Source organism: Orcinus orca, chromosome 3, assembly GCF_937001465.1.
Source record: "Orcinus orca chromosome 3, mOrcOrc1.1, whole genome shotgun sequence".
In the NCBI taxonomy this organism is placed as follows: Eukaryota; Metazoa; Chordata; class Mammalia; order Artiodactyla; family Delphinidae; genus Orcinus; species Orcinus orca.
The window spans coordinates 12,191,877-12,211,154 of record NC_064561.1 but is presented as its reverse complement, the minus strand read 5'-3'; the positions used below and the strand labels follow the sequence as shown (position 1 = coordinate 12,211,154).

The 19,278-nt window shown below is 53.3% G+C and overlaps 1 protein-coding gene across 5 annotated transcripts; it reads left to right on the top strand.

The window, feature by feature from the left end:
• The first annotated feature begins 1,374 nt into the window (after positions 1-1,374).
• NIBAN3 (niban apoptosis regulator 3) lies at positions 1,375-18,920 on the top strand. 5 transcript variants are annotated; one of them, XM_004286875.4, is made up of 15 exons: positions 1,382-1,629; positions 2,931-3,061; positions 6,062-6,187; positions 6,816-6,930; positions 8,801-8,968; positions 9,569-9,684; positions 9,768-9,872; positions 10,095-10,257; positions 10,899-11,089; positions 12,532-12,690; positions 13,738-13,854; positions 13,935-14,042; positions 14,841-14,952; positions 16,932-17,015; positions 18,506-18,920. In XM_004286875.4, the coding sequence occupies exons 1-15, from the start codon at positions 1,575-1,577 to the stop codon at positions 18,568-18,570; spliced, it is 1,815 nt and encodes a 604-aa protein (XP_004286923.2). In that variant the 5' UTR covers positions 1,382-1,574; the 3' UTR covers positions 18,571-18,920. The 5 variants fall into 5 exon arrangements, 4 of the variants coding, with proteins under 4 accessions (XP_033257369.1, XP_004286923.2, XP_033257368.1 ...); XM_033401477.2 differs by having other exon boundaries at positions 1,383-3,061; positions 16,944-17,015; XM_033401476.2 differs by having other exon boundaries at positions 1,384-3,061.
• The last annotated feature ends 358 nt before the right edge of the window (positions 18,921-19,278 follow it).

Sequence of the window (19,278 nt, the reverse complement as noted above, 5' to 3'; positions counted from 1 at the left end):
CCTACTTTCAGTTCTTTTGGATATACGTCCAGAAGTGGAATTGCTGGGTCATAACGCATATGGTAGTTCTATTTTTAATTTTCGGAGGAGCCTCCGTACTGTTTTCCACAGCAGTTGTATCATTTTACATTCCCATCAACAGTGCCCAAGCGTTCCAATTCCTCCTTATCCTCGCTAACACTTCTTTTCTGTTTTTCGTTTGTTTGGTTTTTTTTGTTTTTTGTGGAACGTGGGCCTCTCACTGTTGCGGTCTCTCCTGTTGCGGAGCACAGGCTCTGGACGCGCGGGCTCAGCGGCCATGGCTCACGGGCCCAGCCGCTCCGTGGCATGTGGGATCTTCCCGGACCGGGGCACGAACCCGTGTCCCCTGCATCGGCAGGCAGACTCTCAACCACTGCGCCACCAGGGAAGCCCCTGTTTTCTGTTTTTTTGATAGTGACCTGTGGACATATCCTTTTGGGGGACACAGTTCAATCCCCTGCCCACTCACTCGGCCGAGCTCCCGTTGCACACCCAGGGCCAGTCGTGACCTCTGCACCTGGCCATGCTGCAGTCCTGCTCAGAGCCTTGAATGCTCCGAGGTGCTGCTGCTTTGCGTCAGGACTGCAGCATTGGCCCAGAGTGCGTCTGCTCATGTCCCACCCATCAGCTCTACCCGGCTCCAGGGACCAGGGGAGGCTGGTGGGAGAGGCACGTGGGAATTGAAACCTTAAAGGTGAAACCACAGAAAGCGAAGTTTCCTTCAACGTCTTGTCTGGGTTGATCACTCAGATGTGAGAGTGAGGAAGTGGGGCGGGACTGAGCGGAAACAGATTGAGAAAAGCAGAGTAGAGAGTTGGAAGGAAAGCAGCCTGGCCGTGCTTGGGCAACAGCAGGTGCCACTAGTGGGAAGACCCAACTAATCCGATCCAGTCCAGGGCTTTGTGCGCCGTTAGGGAATGGACTGGCAAAGCAGGAACCGAAGGGAAACAGCCCACGAGTCCACGGCACAGCAGCGGCTCCCCACCCGCTCCCACTACCCCGGCACTGACCCCAGGGGCCCGGGGTGTCAGTCCACTTCTGTCTTCCCAGCCTGGTGCTGGGCCTGGGCTGGATCCTCTTGGGATCCAGAGTCACCCGGCAAGGGGTAGGTACAGGATTTAGCTGCCCCATCCCTGCCCAGCCCCCCTTCCCTGCCATCCCACACCAACTGCTCTCAGGTCCTGCCAGATATCTGCCCTGCATCCGTCCTCCGAGGCCAACTAGGACTTTTGTCTCCCACCACCCCGTGCCCCCCCCAACCCGGGGCAGCCCCTACAGAAACCACCAGTTTAGGGCACTTTGCCACAGGGGAACTGGGAGGACACAGGTGCAGGGTGGGGTGGGGCAAGGGGCGGGGCGGGGTGGGGAGCAGGCATCCCACACCACACCAGGACCATGCTCTGGCTTCTGACCCCAGGCACTGGTCTCTGCAGCATCCAGGCCCCTCAGGTCACCTTGCTCCCAGGGTGCCCCTGAGCTGAGGAACTGGGGGGTTGTGGGGAGGAGGGGGGTGTTTACTTCACTTTCAGGGGAGCCCAGGACACAGTAGCAGGATGGGTGGGCGGCCCTCGAGCCCCTTGGACAAGCGACAGCAGCAGCACCTGAGGGGTGAGTGGACTGGGAAGGAGCGAGATTTTGGCGGGTGGGGTTTAGGGCTGGGTTGTCAGGTACACAGGATGCCCTATAATGTGAATTCTAGAGAGGCAATGAATACTTTTTTTAGTATAAGTATGTCCCAAATTTTGCAAGAGGGCATACGTATGCTAAAAATGTATTCATTATTTACCTGAAATTCAAATTTAATTGGCGTCATGTACTTTTATTTGGTAAATCTGGTAAACCTACTCAGGGCATGGGTTTGGGGTGGAGGGCATAGGGCCAGGTGGGAAGTGCCCCAAACCCAGCCAGATCTTGTGGGATGATCCTCCCAGGTGGGCAAGGACCAGTAGGCCCCTCAGTGTGGACCCCCAGGGACTAAGTCACAGTTCTTGATTTGAGACAAAGAAGGGCCAGTGTCCTCCATCCTCCACACACACAGTTGAGCACTTACGGTGTGCTGGGCACTGGGGATATGGAGGGGGGGCTCATGATCTAGACAAAGAAACAAGGCCAAGTTGTCATTACATGAATGGATTCAATAAGCTACTCTGCAAAGTGTTGGAATTTTCTTTTTCTGTAGTGGCTTAAACGAGATAAAGATTTGTTTCTCTCTCCTATAGAGGGGAACAGTGGCAGGCAGCCTGATAAAAGTCAGACAACCCATCCCCTTCCATATTATGGTTCTAACATGCGTGGCTTCTGTGCCTGGGGTTACCTCATGACTCAGAATGGCTGCTGAAGCTCCAGTCATCGGATCCACATTCCAGGCAGCAAGATAGATGTGTTTTACACACAGTCAAGTGCACACATATTAGGGGAACAGCTTGAAGAACTTTAACACTTGTGTAATCACCTCCTAGATCAGGATACAGAATACTTCTGTCACCCCAGAAAGTTCACTTGTGCTGGGTGAGGTTTTTAAAAGATTTTGAAAATCTCCCTCAGTAAGGGGCAGAAGGAAACTTTCAGGTACAATTGATCTGTTCTTTATCTGGGTCACGGTGATGGTGTCACGGGTGTGTACATGTGTCAAACTCATTCATTTCTATGCTTTATACATTTAAGGTGTGTTGTACATCGTTTATAAATAAAGCCTGAATCCTTTAACTCCCCCACCCCCCACCAACCCCCATGTGGATAAAAACAGGCAATGGAGGGTTAAGGGTGAATGGAATTGGAGCATGTCTTCTGGGGCAACTTTGGGGTGCGGATAGGAATCCGTAAGTGGCTTCTCTGCCTGTTCTGCCCCCACCTCCGGCAGGTTGGGGGGGACCTGATTCAGCCACTTCACCATCCTTTTGTCCCTGCAGGCCAGGTAGACACCTTGCTGAGGAACTTCCTGCCCTGCTACCGCGGGCAGCTGGCAGCCTCGGTCCTGTGGCAGATCTCCCGAGAGCTGGGCCCCCAGGAGCCAGCCGGATGCCAGCTGCTGCACAGCAAAGTGGGTGCCGCAAAGGGGGAGGGGGTGCTGAGTGGGTGAGGCTGGGGAGGCCGTTCGTTCGTTTGAGGGTCCCTCCTCACACCTTTGTCCTTGCTGGTGCCACGACCTGGGGTGACTATTAAAAATTCATTCTGAGACTTCCCTGGTGGTGCAGTGGTTAAGACTCCGAGCTCCCAATGCAGGGGGCCTGGGTTCGATCCCTGGTCAGGGAACTAGATCCCATATGCACGCTACAACTAAGGAGCCCGCCTGCCACAACTAAGACCCGGCGCAACCAAATAAATAAATAAATATATATATATATATATAATATATATAAAATAATAATAAATGCTTAAAAATTTGTTTTTAATTCATTCATTTTTTGTTTTTTGGCCATGCTGCGTGGCATGCTGGATCTTAGTTCCCTGACCAGGGATCGAACCCGCACCCCCTGCAGTGGAAGCGTGGAGTCTTAACTACTGGACCACCAGGGATGTCCCCAAAATTCATTCTTCGAGCAAACATTCACTGGGCATTTACCGCGTGCCACACCCCTGGCTGGATGCTGGGGACACAGTAGTGACTGAGACAGATCCCGCTTTGCCCTCCGGGGCTCACAGTCTAATTGGGGGAAATGACCAGTTTGTTGTCAAGTTAACATATCAGGATGCAGGATAACTTCTGACAGGTGCTAGGAAGACAAAATGAAGGGCGGTGTTGGGGGCTGGAAGCTGGGGTGTAGGAAGGTCCTTCTGAGCTGAGACGTGAAGGATGAGAAGGAGCCAGACCTGAAGCCCAGAGTGGGAAGGGCATTCTAGGCAGAGGGCACAGGCAATGCGAAAGCTCTGAAGTTGGAAAAGGTGTGGCCTGGCTGAGTGCATCACCCAAGGGCACAGCATGCCCACTGGACGCCCAAGGCTTTGCATGTGCCACCCTCCCCATTCTATCCCATACTTCGTCTGCTACTTCTTCCAGGAAGCCTTCCTTGACTACTGTTACCCCCACCTGAGTCGGGCACCTCCTCTGGAACCCCTGTCTGTCTGCTCCTCCGACGCAGCCCGGGCTCACACGTCTGCCACCTCCATCTGTCTGCTTTGTGAGGACAGGGTCCAAGCCTTATTTCCCCTTCCCCCTGACCCCATTGTGCCCACATGGTGCCTTCACTTGGTAGGGGCTCAGGAAGGGCTTATCGATGGAACAAAATAGCCTGGAGCTGCCCAGCCCCAGCTCCAAAGGTCTCCTGAGCTGGCAAATGGTGTCCAGGATCTCCATGTGCCCTGTACAACTTAGTTCTCACTAGCCCAGGGGATGGGTCTTTGACCAATGAGGAAACCAAGGCACAGAGAGGTGAAGTGACCTGATTGAGGTCACACTGCCAGTAAGATGCAGAGGCGAGATTTGAACCCAGAGCCCAGACTCCTTACAAGGGATACTGGGTCCCCTGTCCCGATCAGGGCTCTGAGATTTCCTCTCTTGGACACCCCTTCTCCCAGCTGTGCCTGCCCTGGGGTGGGGGCTCTGTGGTACCATGGACAGAGCCCCCTGCCACCTGGGACTCCCCCTGTCCCGCTTGGGGCATCATGGGGCCTGGGCATCGCCTCCACCTGCACCTTCTGTCTCCTGCTGGTCCCAACCCCCTGGGCCAGGGAACAGCTGACGTTGGGGTTCAAGCAGCGTGGAGGGATTTCCCCTCGCTTCAGTTGAAACATTTTCTTTAATACTAGTTTTATCTACTTGCATTATGTATATCATTTCTATTATAACATTTTAACACTATTACTATGAAAAATCTCAGACTTAGGAAGAGAGATGGAGAATCATTTAATAAACCTCTGAGTTCCCACTACCCGCTGAAGAATCAGAACATCACAAATGCTGGTTATTTAGTCATCAGATATTTACCGAGCACCAACTGTGTAGCAGGAGCTACTCTGGGACCATTGGTGAAACAAACGCACACAATTCAGGTGGCCAGGAAGTGAGAAGAGGGACAAAGAAAACGAAACAAGGTGATGTCCCATCTTGCCTGAGGGAGGGGTCTGTGGGCAGAGGCCTGGCCATTTCTCATAACGTTAAACTACACCTGAAAAAAAAAACAAAAATAAAAAAACTACACCTGCTCCATGACCTAGCAATCCCACCTGTATCAGTTAGCTATGCTGTGTAAAAATACAGCACCAAATCAGTGCTTCAAACAACACGTTTGTCATCTCAGTTACCGTGGGTCAGGAATCTAGATGGGGCTTTGCTGGGTCCTTTCTTTCAGGGTCTCTCACAGGCTGCGATCAAGATGTTGGCCAGGGCTGGGGTCTCATCTGAGGCTCAACTGGGGAAGGGTCCGCTTGCAAGTAAATAGGAGATAACAAAAGTGTCTGCCTCAGTTCATATTTGGAAGTGCAGGCTGTGAGCGTGCTTGATAAAGAATATAACACCACACCAGCAGGGCCCAAGCACCTGTACAGTAAGTCCCCTACATATGAACCTTCAAGTTGCAAACTTTCAAAGATGTGAATGGGCGTTCCATCAGCGTCAGGCGTGAGTGAAACTGCAGCTTGCCCTCCGTCTCCTGTTGCTGACGATCCTTCAGCTCTACCATCTCCCACCTCCTCTCCCTCCTCCAGTCAGTCACTCTTCTTGCCTGTTCACTCGATGCCAGCCCTGTATGCCAGCTGTTGTACTGTACTACTGTACTTTTCAAGGGACTCTACTGCAAGATTAAAAATGTTTTATTTTTTTGTGTGTGTTTGTTTTTTATGTATTATTTGTGTGAAAAGTATTATAAACCTATTACGGTACAGTACTATATAGCCGATGGTGTTAGTTGGGATACCTAGGCTAACTTTGTTGGACTTACGAACAAATTGGACTTACAGACTTGCTCTCGGAACGGAACTCATTCGTATGTAGGGGACTTACTGTACTTGGTGGCACCTGGGACACAGGAGGAGCTGTCCAGCTGGTCTGGACACCGGGACACTGGCCCATGTTCTTGACATCCGCCCGCCCCTCCTCCCACAGAAGCTGCCCCGAGTCCGGGAGCACCGAGGGCCCCTGACCCAGCTGCAGGGCCACCCACCTCAGTGGCAGCCAATCTTCTGTGTCCTGCGTGGGGACGGCCGCCTGGAGTGGTTCAGGCACAGGGAGGTGAGTGAGTGGCCTGCAGCCCATCTACCTCTGGCGTCTCCATCCCACCCTCCCCAGTGTGGGTTTGGGGTCCAGTTCCCAGCATAGCCCCCCTCCTTTCTTCAGTCATCAAGTAGGGCCAGCCTGTAAGCTTGGTTCTGGGTGGGCGAACATCTCCTGCTGTGCCAGGTGGATAAACTGAGGCCCAGGCCAGGGGTAGGGGCTCACTCATGGTCATCAGCAGAGCTGAGGTTGAAACCATGCAAGGCCTTTGCACATGCCGCCTGTGCCCTGCTTTCCAGCTGAGGAATTCAGGCAGGTCACTTGTCTCTCTGGGATTCAGTTTTCGCCTCTGTGAAATGGGATGATGATGGTCTACGCCACATGGGGCTGTAAGGATTCAATGGGTTAGTCCTCATATAGCACTTGGGACTGGCCTAGCACACAGCAGGTGCTGGGTGCTCCACTATGGGGAAGGGAAGGAAGGAGGGATTGAGGGAGGGGTGGACAGAAGGAGGGAGGGTGGAGGCAGGGAGGTAGGGTGGAGGATTTCCCCAGTTAACCCAAAACCTTCCCCTGATCCCACACTGGGATATGGAAGCCACAGTTTAGACCTGTCCCAAAACGGTTCTTTGGATGCCTTTTGCAGGAATATGAAAATGGGGACCGTCCCCTGGGCTCCGTGGTCCTGACAGGGTACACAGTCCTGACTTCCCAGAGTGAATATCTCCACCTGTTGGACACTCTCTGCCCAGAACCCTCAGGTAAGGCTCCCGGGGACCCCAAGAGCAGGTTTCTCTACTTCAGCACTGTTGACACTGGGGCCAGATCATTCTTTGCAGTGGGGGCCACCATGTGCTTCACAGGTTGCTGAACAGTATCCCTCGCCTCCACCCACCAGATGCCAGTAGCACTCTGCATCCCAAGAGCGACAACCAAGTATATCTCCAGACATTGCCAAGTGTCCCTGGGGGCAGCATTGCCTCTGGGTGAGCAGCCTCGCTCTAGAAAGAGAAACACCCATTCTTGTCAGGGTGAAGGAGTTAGGTCACCGGACCAGAATCAAAGCAGCAAAGGGTAAAAACGATAAAATATGGTGTCAGTAAGCATGTGGGGAGATGGACAGTGGTGGGCAGGAAAATTGCACAGACTTGTTACAGCGTGTAATTGGTCCGTCCAGTGTTTCCAGGATGGTTCTCCTCCCTTCCCCTTCCTCCCCTTCCTCTTCCTCCTCTTTCTCTCTCTGAATAGGTAAGGAGCAGCGTAAGTGGGCTGGCATGCATCTGATGAGGGCCTGCATCATCTCCTTGAATCTGCCCAGGAGGCAGCCCCATCACTAACCACCCCATTTTACAGAGGGGGACACTGAGGCCAAGGGCCGCCACACAGTTAGTAAGGGACAGAGCCAGAATTTACACCTTTTGCTTCACTGCAGAGCTATCCTGCTGTTTAATCAGGTGAAGATGTAGCAACAAGAACCGTCTGCAGAAATGCTGATGATGTCGAAAACATGGGAATCCACCCACATACGCATCCTTTGGGGCTGATTAAATAAATTACAGCCTGACCCTCAGGAAGGAAAGCTGTGCAGCCTCTGAAGTTGTCCCAGACATATGCAGGAGCCCAAAGGCCAGTTATAGACCAGAAAACTCCACATTGTTAAAAAAAAAAAAAGCACGTCATACAGCTTTGTGCAGATTTTAAAATCTGCAATAATGTCCCCCAAACTGTTAACAGCTATTATCATCTCTGGGGGCTGCGATCGAAGGGCTGGATGACAAGGGACGTCCACCTTTTTCTGCATTATTATTATTTCTAAATTTATTTTGGCTGCATTGGGTCTTCGTTGCTTTGTGCAGGCTTTCTCTAGGTGCGGCAAGCGGGGTCTGCTCTTTGCTGCGGTGTGCGGGCTCTAGGCGCGCGAGCTTCAGTAATTGTGGCACGTGGGCTTAGTAGTTGTGGCTTGCAGGCTCTAGAGCGCAGGCTCAGTAGTTGTGGCGCATGGGCTTTGTTGCTCCGCGGCATGTGGGATCTTCCCGGACCAGAGCTCGAACCCGTGTCCCCTGCATTGGCAGGCAGATTCTTAACCACTGCACCACAAGGGAAGCCCTTTCTGCATTATTGCATTTTACTGCAGTCTGTATGTATCACTCTGGAAATCTGAACAAAACACTGAGGATTTGGGAGACTCCAATTTAATTCATCAAAATAAATTCACTCATTTTTGTCCTCCCAACAGTTCTAGGTCATTGGTATCACTTTTTAGCCCATTTTGCAGGTAGGAAAACTGAGGTTTTTTCAGGGAGATGAAAATCTGTGCAAAGAGCTAGAAAATGGTCTGGCCAGGTTTGAACCGGGCCCTAGCCGACTCCAGCACCCCACAGCAAGCAGGGCTCAGACCACATGCCAGCTAGGAGAGATTGTTGGTGGCTGCGCAGGGCTGCTGTGTTAAGCATGTTGCTGAGGCTGGGAAACAGTGCTGGGATGGATTGCTGATGTCTGCCCTGGGCACACCTCCTCCTGGGACTGAGCTGAAGTAAGGGTTCTCTACACATTTCATGGTTATTGTCTCCTAGTGAATGAATGATTTTAGAGTGAATGAATGAATGAAGATGCGACCTCCTCTGCTTTCAGGACACCATGCACAGGAAGAGCCTGACCCCCTCTTGGAAATGCCTGTCAGTTTCCCCCTGTTCCTGCAGCACCCCTTCCGCCGGCACCTCTGTTTCTCTGCAGCCACAGCGGAGGTGCAGCGTGCCTGGAGGCTAGCCCTGCAGGGCGGCATCCGGCTTCGAGGCACAGGTGGGTCCTGGGAAAGGGCAGGCAGTGGTGGAGCACAGAGTCTGGAGTCGGAGGGTTCCGCTCCTGCTGGCTGTGGGATCCTCTCCAAGCCTCAGTTTCCTTATTTATAAAATGGATCGTGGGGGAGGACAGAGGGGAAACAGGCAGTTGTGCATGGCCCGGGCTGTAATGAGGGCACAGCACCATGGGAGCTTAGCCTGGGGGTTCAGGGAGGGGATGTCCAAACTGGGGTCTAAAAAAGATGAGGGGCCAGCCAGGTGAAGAAGAGGAGTTAGGACTGACACATCTGGGCAGGTTGTTGACTGAACAAATGTACCTAACTGGAGAGGCAACTGGAGACCGCAGTGGGATCTGGGCTGTGACTGCCTGCCCGGGATGCCTTTTCCAAAATGGTACACAGCCCCCTTATGGGCTGGTGATAAACTTAGGGGAGCGTGTTCCCGGCGGAGGGCACTCCTTTGCGCGGAGGTCTGGAAGTGGGTGAGACTTAGCTGTTTGGGACCTGGCGAGGAGGCGGAGGGCTTCCTTCTCAGGCGACGGGGAGCCAGGCAGCCTGAGAGCAGGGGAGGGGTGGACGGGCACTGAGGAGCCGCCACTCAGTCCTGCAGCGAAGTCAAGCCCCAGCCGCCCGTGCCTTCCTGGACGCCATACGGCTCTACCGGCAGCAGCAAGGCCACTTTGGCGACGACGACGTGACCCTAGGCTCGGACGCCGAGGTCAGTGCCGCGCAAGGCCGCACCCGGGACCCCCCTGACCCCTTCTCGGCCCACCGAAGCACCCATGGTCACCTCTCCCGCAGGTGCTGACTGCGGTACTGATGCGGGAGCTGCTGCCTGCGCTGCGAGCCCAGACCCTGCCCGGCCTGCGCGGGGCCGGCCGCGCTCGGGCCTGGGCCTGGGCCAAGGTACGCATGCGGTGGAGGAGGTGGGGCAGGGACACGCGGGAGGCCGCGGATGGGGATAGGAGCCGGACCCGGGTGCTCAGCTTCGCCCTCCCTGCGACTGTCGCCCAACCTCTCCGCCCATCTCTGTGCGTCTGTCTTCTCTCTGTCCTCCTACCCTCGCCCCATCTCGTCTCTCTACCGCGTCCCTGGCCCGTGTGGGGTCCCCTCGGCTGATCTGGGCAGCTACTGGACGCCGTCCACGCTGCAGTCCTGGCCGGGGCCTCCACTGGGCTCCGCGCCTTCCAGCCCGAAAAGGAGGAGCTGCTCGCCGCCCTGGAGAAGACTATCCGCCCAGACGTAGATCAGATGCTGAAGTTGCGGGAGCGCGTGTTAGGGAGGCTGCAGGGTGAGGTCCGGGGGCGTGGCCTGGATGTGAGGGGCGGGGCCGGGAGCCTGAGAGGAAGAAGGGGAACAGCTTGGGTGTAAGGGAAGGGGCCCAAGGTCTGGGACCCGGTGGAGGCAGGGCCGGAGAAGAAAAGGGTGGAGCCTAAGTGGGAAAATGGGCGAGGCCTTGATGCTTTGGTGGTGAGACTAGATTTCTAGACGGGGTCAAGAGGGAGGGCGGCGGAAAAAAAAAAAAAAAAAAGAGGGAGGGCGGGTGCTTGGGAGGCGGGAAGGCCAGGGATGGAGCTGGTGAGCCCGGAGACCAAGACTGGGTGGGGAGAGGGGCAGAGGCCTTGGCGGTATCAGGCCTGACTCCAGTTGTGGGTTGTCCAGTCAGACAGCGGAGATAGCTCTCACTCAGCTCAGTAACAAAGAGAACAGAGTTGGAATCTTAACTCTGCCTCTGTGTGCAACTTTGAGCCGATCCCCATGGCACTTGGCCTCGGTTTTCTATTCTGTATAATGGGGTAGAGGAGGGGGCTCAAAGTCAGGGCTCCCGTCTACCTTACCCTGTTGAGCCCATGGCCTCACTCCGTACCCTCCACCTCCCAATTTGCGGAGCACCTCGAGGAGGAGATCCAGGCCAGTGTCTTCCACTCGCAGCCAACGTCCAGGGTCCCCTCGAATCGTGCCTGCGCAGGAAGGTGGATGCGCAGCTGCCCCGGGTCACGCAGACGCTGCTGAGCACCGTGGAAGCTGAACTCAAGGCAGTGCAGACCCTCCTAACCCAGGGCATGGACCGCCTGTCCCGCCACCTGCGTGGGAGCCCCTCCAGCACCCGGCTGCGGAAGGAGGTGAGGTCCAGTGGGTCGTGTTTCATCGGGCCTATGGGCAGTGTGTTAACTTTATAGAAGAGTTGCATGCACCTTGAATCTTTCTTATTTGAAAACCTTCTCTTAAAAATCTCTGAACTTTCTTCTAAGCTGCATTTTACTTACGGTGGTCCACTATGCTATGGTCACTGGGGCACGGTTTATAACATGGGGGGAAGGAGTAAGATGACAAGATTAGCATTTTAGTAACATCAATCTGGAGTCACCTTCCCTACAAATTGTTCCTCCTCCCATTGCCTTGTTTGGCCATAGCCCACCCCATTCCCTGGGACAGAATTCTGCAACACGCAGGTCAGCTCTTTTCTTCTGATATTAAATGAGAGCATACTATGTGCCAACTCAACTCGTTAAGTGTCTGTTGACCTTTAAAATGAAACAGCCAGTTATTTTATCAGCAGAACATTTTGGGAAGGGAGGTTAGCATGAGAATTGCAATTCGGGACATGCAAGCTATGGCAAAACCAGAGGCAAGTCTGGCAAACGAAGGGGAGGAACATTACTTTATAGAGAAGAAGGAAACAATTGGGAGGGGCAGCTCTCAAGGAAAGTCCATTGAAGAAAAGCGAGAGTTCAGGGTGGTGACAGTTTCTCATTGGCTGAGTGGTGGTAGTTTCTCATTGGTTGGGGCTGTTACTGCATAAGGAGAAAATCTTCCTCCTGCTGGAGTGGTAAAGTAGTAACCTTCTTCCAGTTTGGGGTCTGCAGAGAGCAAGGAGTGGCAGTGCACGAGAGCGCCCCCCCCGCCCCTTTCAGGGCTTAATGATTTCATATTTATTTATTTAGCCACGCAACTTGTGGGATCTCAGTTCCCCGGCCAGGGATTGAACCTGGGCCACCGCAGTGAAAGCTCCGAATCCTAACCACTAGACTAACAGGGAACGCCCATGACTTTATTTTAAATGAGGTTTCCCTTTATTAGTCTTCACATCTCCATTTCATAATCGCCTCCTCCAGGAACTTTCCCTGGTCCTTTCTGCATCTGCAGCTGCGCGTGCTTCCCTCCTCACAGGAGTAGTAACTCACCACTACTGTTGTTTGTCTGCACTCTGTCTCCTCCAGCTTTTCTGTGAGCAGTTTGAGGGCAAATACCACTTTGGATTATTGCACTTCTGCAGCCGCAGGGTCCAGCGCAAAGAGAACGTCAGGTGGGACAAGGGCTGAGTGTGCCCCTGTCCCCTCAGCCACGCCAGCACCACATGTTATCACTGGTTTCAAGTTTTACCATTTTATGTCCATCACACCATACCTCACAGTTACTTTTATTATGCATTATTTTGGTGACAACTGAGGCGGGATGTGTTTCCATTTGTGTTTCTCCTTCGATGAACTGTCTATGAGGTCCTTAGCCTTGCTCTTCCATGGGCTGGTGGTATTTTTCTTACCTGACTGCTATGGGAACACAGGTTTACTCATTTGGGGAGATGCCATGGGACCCAGAGCTGATGCAGACCTGCTACCGAGAGGCGGAGCGGAGCCGGGGGCGCCTGGGGCAGCTGGCAGAACCATTTGGCTTCTTTGGAACTCAGAGCCTGGTGTTTGGGGCCCAGGATCTCGCACAGCAGGTAAGGGTGAGTGGGAGGCTGGGAGGAAGTGAGGCAAGGATGGCAGCCTCCAATGAGTAGGTGCCGAGTGTGTGCCAGGGAGACCACGATGACCCAGACAGACCTGGCCCTCCCTCGCTGGACTCCCCAGTGTCATGCAGACATGAGCTCATGACCAGGCAGGCAGTAATCACACATGATGGACAGGGCTGTGATGGGGACACACAAGGTGCTACGGGAACCCTGAGGAGGCACCTGATCCATCTCCAGGGTTGGGAAGGCTTCCAGGAGGAGAGGACTGCCAGGCTGGGGCAGCTGGGGGAGGAATGGGAATGGGGCATGTCCTGGGTGGAGGGAACAGTGTGGATAAGCCCTGGGAGGTGTGAGAGCATGTCCACATTTGGGGAAAGTGAAGCAGTTTAGAGACATTGGCTTGTAGATTTCAAGGGAGGGCATAGAGGTGGGAGATATGCCAGCAAGGTGGGGGGGCAGGTGGGTCAGGGCCTTGAGTATGGGGCTCAGGGGGCTGGGCTCTGTCCAAGGGCAACAGGAGTCACAGCAGGTGTGTGGGCAGGGGAGGGGCATGGCCAGATTCAAGGTTTTTTAGAAAGCCCTGCCTGCCCTGGGGAGCAGGGGCTGTCGGGGGCAGAAGTGGAGGAGGCAGGGAGGAGGTCTGAACCAGAATGGGTCGGTGGAGAGGAGCAGGGTGTGTTTTGAAAGCCAAAGGGTTGGGACGTGCTAATGGACATGGTGAGTGAAAGAGACAGGGACTGAGAAGACCCAGTGCTGCCCGGCATGGTTGTTCAGTTTGTACACTGCACAAGCGTGCTCAGCCAAGGAGCCTGGACTGTGGACAGCTCTCTGACCCCCATGCTGGGCATCCTGGCACTGAATGGATGATCCCCGAGTCCTGAGAGGAAGAGAGTGCTGTTTCTTGGGACAAGAAGGAGGTTGGAGGGAAGTAGTTGGTCAGGGCGGGCTGGATGCTGAGAAGGGTTCAACCGAGCAGGCATAGGGCCCAGAAAGAGCATGGATTCCCAGGGTTCATCCCAGCATCTCTTCCCACAGCTCATGGCTGACGCCGTGGCCACCTTCCTGCAGCTGGCTGACCAATGTCTGACCACGGCTCTGGACTGTGACCAGGCTGCCCAGCAGCTGGAGAAAGTCAGGGGGCGCGTGCTGAAGGTGAGGTCTGCGGGGAGGGCATGGCAGTGGGCCTGGCTGCTCAGGTGGTTGTGAGACCAGTTGCCGTGTGTGTCATGCAGAAATTCCAGTCGGATAGTGGCTCAGCGCGGAGGCGGTTCATCCATGGCTGGCTGCTCTGCATCTTCTTGCCCTTCGTGCTGAGCCAGCTGGAGCTGAGCTGCAAAGCGGTGAGCTGATGGGGGACGGGTCCTATAGAGCAACCAAGCATCTTTCTGTAAGGCTCATAGAGCCACCTTGATGATTAGAGACTTTTGTTCCCTGAGCCCAGGGGCTGGGTTGGATGGCTCTTCTGGGACTTCATGATGCCCTCTGCTTCTCCCATGACAATGCTGTATCTGCAGAGCTGGCGTGGGGTCCCATGCATCACATATCAGCAGGTGATACAGGCTTCAGAGAAGGGAGGAGGCAGAGGGGGAGTGTATGTGTGTGTATGGTGAGGGTGCTGAGTGGTTAGGGGGGCTGTCTCTGAGAAGATGATGCTTGAGAAGCAGTGAACTAAAGGCATGAGCCATGTCCTGGGGAAGAGTATTCCAGGCAGAGGGTACAGCATGTGCAAAGGTCCTGAGGTAGGTCTGTGCCTGGTGTGTTGGAGAAACAGAGAATAGGCAAGTGTGACTGGAGCTTACCGAACAATGGGGTAGGAAGTAGACGAGGGGAGAGGTCCCAGGGGCCTTGCTACGCAGGCTTAGGGGCACCATGAAGGGGTCTGCATCAGGGGTCAGGCAGGAAGTGACTGTGAGGGGTCCCAGCAGAAACACCTGTATTATTCCCATTGAGGTGTGATGTGCTTTGTTTCACCAGTTCTCACAACAACCCGAGGGAATAATGAGTCAAGGAGTCCATTTTAAAGATGAGGAAACTGAGGCCCAGGTTTTCCTAGCTAATCAGTGACAGAGCTGGGGCTCAAACTCGTGTCACACAGAGCCCACCCCTCCAGCCCAGCCCCTCACCTGCCTCGGTTACAGGAGCTGCCTGAGTTCGAAGGGGACGTCCTTGCTGTGGGCAGCCCTGCTCTGACCATTGAGGGTATTTATGAGGATGTCATCCGGGGGGTCCTGCTGCAGAGGATCAATCGAGGTGAGCCCCACCCCCTATGGCTCAGGGGAGCCTGGTGACCCCTGGCTGTGTATACTGAGCCCTACCAGGGTCCCCATCGCCTCTCACTACCTGTGAACACTAGTCCTTTGACTAAGGGCCAGGACTGGGACAGAGGGGGTCTGGGGTGGGCGAGCCTAGAGGGGCAGTGACGGAAGCTCCCTGAAGGAGGGGGCATTGGAGTGGGGCTGTGACGGATATGCAGGAGTTCTTAGGATGAGAGAAGGGAGGCAAAATTTAAAAACTGGGGATAGACATTTACATTTACTCATTCAACAACCTCTCCATGTTTTATTCTGGGCTGGCATTGAGCCCTCAAGAGTACGTGGACTTGGGGTAGGCCTCTTAGGATTTCCTGGGCTGGAAAGAGGCTCCTGACTGTCTCTTCTCCCTCCTGCCTTGTCTGTTCCTTCCTGACCCAATGCCTATGACTGCTGACACGTGTACTAACAGGGGAATGAGCAATGTGTAATGGTTATTCAGGGAATGTCACAGCTGACACAGAAGGAAGGGGAGGAGGCTGCAGGCTGCCAGGGCAGACGTGCAGGGCCTCGAATGACAGGCAGAGGAGTTTAGACATTCTGTGGCAGGCAATAGGGAGCCACGGAGGGTGTGTGAGCAAGAGGGCAACAGTGGCTAGACTGGAAGCCAGGGAGGAGGCTGAGGGCCTGGTCCTGGGGGGCAAAGGATGGACTCGAGCAGGGGCAGCAACCAAGGGGATGGAGCCCAGGCATGAGGATGAGACGGAAGTCAGAGGTTGTTGTTGGCCTGGGGTGTCACTGGGTGCATGGGAGGGACCACAACCCTGGGGATGGTGTAGAGAGAAAGGAGAGGAGTCCCAAAGAGCCTGGATTTGAAGGACACAAAGAGGAAGAAGGGATGCAGAAGGAGTAGTCAGAGAGGTGGGAGAAACCCAGAGATAGCAGTGTTCTGGGAGCCAGGAAGTAAGGGTGAGAAGTGTCCTTGAGGCCAAACAAAAAGAACCGAGTTCCTTTAGAATAGGGGCCATTTTAAATGGAAAAAGACTAATCTCTGATTGGAAAAAATTTTTCAGAAACAGGTTTCCATTCCTAGAAGTTCTACATGTACTGAAGGTGGGGTGGGGGTGGGGTGTTTCCATCCTCAATTGATTTGTGATGTCTGCTTGAAGCATTGTGCTGGAAGGTGGGGTAGGTAGCATCCAGGCTCAGTGAAGGTGTGGGGATCGGCTAGCAATGTCTGCCATGGGCACAGGTGTGGAGAGAGGCTCATGTGAGCCACTTGTTTAGGGTTCCTGGTTGAGACATTTCTTCCATGCTTTGCCCTCTTGTGGCCTCTCTGGGAAAATTCATGGAAGCCCTGGGATTCTGGGGCTTATCCAGGTGTATCCGGGGGTTTATCTCTTTATTTTTATTTATTTATTTATTTATTTTTGCGGTACACGGGCCTCTCACTGTTGTGGCCTCTCCCGTTGCGGAGCACAGGCTCGGGACACGCAGGCTCAGCGGCCATGGCTTACGGGACCAGCCGCTCCACGGCATGTGGGATCTTCCCAGACCGGGCCACGAACCCGTGTCCCCTGCATCAGCAGGCAGACTCTCAACCACTGCGCCACCAGGGAAGCCCTATCTCTTTATTTTATTTTATTTTTAAATTTATTTATTTTTGGCTGCATTGGGTCTTCGTTGCTGCGTGCAGGCCCTCCCTAGTTGTGGCGAGCAGGGGCCACTCCTTGCTGCAGTGTGTGGGCCCCTCACTGTGGTGGCTTCTCCTGCTGTGGAGCGTGGGCTCCAGGCGCGTGGGCTTCAGTAGTTGTGGCACGCGGGCTCTAGAGTGCAGGATCAGCAGCTGAGGCACGCGGGCCCAGCTGCTCCACTGCATGTGGGATCCTCCCAGACCAGGGCTTGAACCTGTGTCCCCTGCACTGGCAGGCAGACTCTCAACCACTGCGCAACCAGGGAAGTCTCTATCTCTTACTTTAGAATTGAAAAAAGCCCTTGGTGCCAGCAACATGTCCTGCACTCTGGATGGCTGCTCGGAGCTTCCATGGGACCAAGGAGAAACAGGTGGGGACCTCACAGGTTCTTGGCCCATGCCAGTGAATTGCCAGGGTCGGGGGGCCTGTGTGGGGTATACAAGAGAATTGTGAGTGTGGGTTCCGGGATGGAACAGTATGCACCTTGTCTCCTGACTTGGCCAGGTTGGCCAAGCTCATGGTGAACTAGGGCAATGGGGAGCCAAGGAGTGTGCCTGAGTGTCAGAGGTATCCTCTGACATGCATATGAATTTGTGTCCCATCTCTTCTTGCCAGGCCTCTATAGGGCCTCTCCCAACGGCTACCAATTCCCAGCACTGGTGGGGGAGATAGTGGTGATGGGAGCCTTAGGTTCACCTTAACAATGGGTGCATGGAGCTGTGCTCAGGGCCAGGGCAGCCTGGCCTCCTACTATAGGACCCTACAGAGACCTCCTTGTTGCAGCAGTAAATGTGTGTAGGGCTGAGGCTGTCACTGCTGGTGGTGCAGGGATCCTGAACTCCATCCCTAAGACTGAAATGTTTCATGGGGACTTCCCTGAAGTGGGACAGAAAGCAACTGGTCCAACTAGAAGCGGACCAGTGGGCAAGATGTTTATAATCTGGATGTTCAGGACCCAGGGCAGATGCAGGTATTCTGGAGCAGCTCTCAGCTCCTCAACCCCCTTGGGTATCATTGTTATGAGAGCTTTGTGAATCCACCCAGCTAAGCAGCTCCCACATTCTTCACCCACAGAAACTCTGAGATAATAAACATGTATAGTTTTCAGTGGCTAACTTTGGGGGTCATTTGTTACGTGGCAATAGCTAACTAATACACTCCCTAGCTGATTGGGGGCAGCATCTCATAGTCAATTGCTGCAGATAAACTGATGAATATCCACACTCACTGGGATATGTGAAGATTAAACAATCTTAGAAAGACTTCTGGGTGTCATAATATTTGGGGATTTGCAACTGGGGATGAAGGATTGTGGATGGGCTCCTTAATCTATTTAAGCAGAATCTAATTGATGATGGGGTTTTGCTTCTAATCTTTTGCACTAACAGCTAACACCATAGTGAACGACCTTTTACATACTTTTCATGCAAGGGGGTAAATCCCCCAAGGTGAAATCTCAGGGTTTAGAGCATGCATGTCTGTCATTTCAAGAGCAGTCTTGAGAGTGCTCTCCATCAGAGTGGTCTCACCTGGTGCCCACTCATCTGTGTGGAGGTGGCCCATTTCCCCACAGGCTGTCAGCCGACTTGGGATTTCCCAGATCTTCTGGGTAAAAAATGTGGTCTTGGCATCATTTTAATGAGCATGTCTTATTGGGGATGAGGTGGAGAGTCTTCTCATGTGTTTAGGAGCTTCTCTGTGAACCTCCATTTCTCTCTGTGGCCCACTTATCTTCTGGGTGCTCTTACATTTCTATTAAATTATTCTTGCTAAGCTTCCAATTACTGGGTATTTATTATGTGCCAGGCATTTGATGTGTCCAAATGTTTTGGCATCCTTATGACACCTTCCATTTTACAGATGTGGAAACTGAGGCTCAGAGAGGCACTTGCTCCAGGCAACCAGGCTCCAGCACCGAGGTCTAGCCACTCTGCCCACTGCCTCCTCCAGGGACGTTCCAGAGCTGAAGCTTTGCCCACATTCATCGTCATTCTCAATGGATAAATGTCTACTAGTGGAATTTCTGAGTCAAAGCATATGTACCAGTTCAAGGCTTGTATAATCCCCACACCTCTGCCTTACTCCTCTCCAGAAAGGCTATGCCTTTTAACACTCTCACCAGCAGCATTTATACGTATTCTCTTTTCCAAACACTAGGAATTTTCATAAAAGGAAAAACTGCCAGTTTGATAGACGCACACACAGAGTGCATTGTTTTATTTAAAATTTCTTTGATGACTACATTGAACCTGAAAATATGTTTATTGACCATTAATATGTTTGTGTGTTTCTTATTTATTTATTTATTTTTGGCTTTGTCGGGTCTTAGTTGTGCCACGCGGGATCTTTTGTTGTGGCGCGCAGGTTTCTCTCTAGTTGTGGCGTCAGGGTTTTCTGTCTCTAGTTGAGGCGCCTGGGCTTATTTGCCCGGTGGCATGTGGGACCTTAGTTCCCCGACCAGGGAATGAACCCGTGTCCCTTGCATTGGAAGATGGATTCTTTACCACTGTATGTGTGTTTCTGTGTTTTCCTTTCTTTTCTTTTCTTTTTTACTGAATTGCCTGTTCATAGCTTTTACCTACTTTTCAGGAGAATTTATATTTTTCTTAATGATCTCTAATAACTCTTTGTAT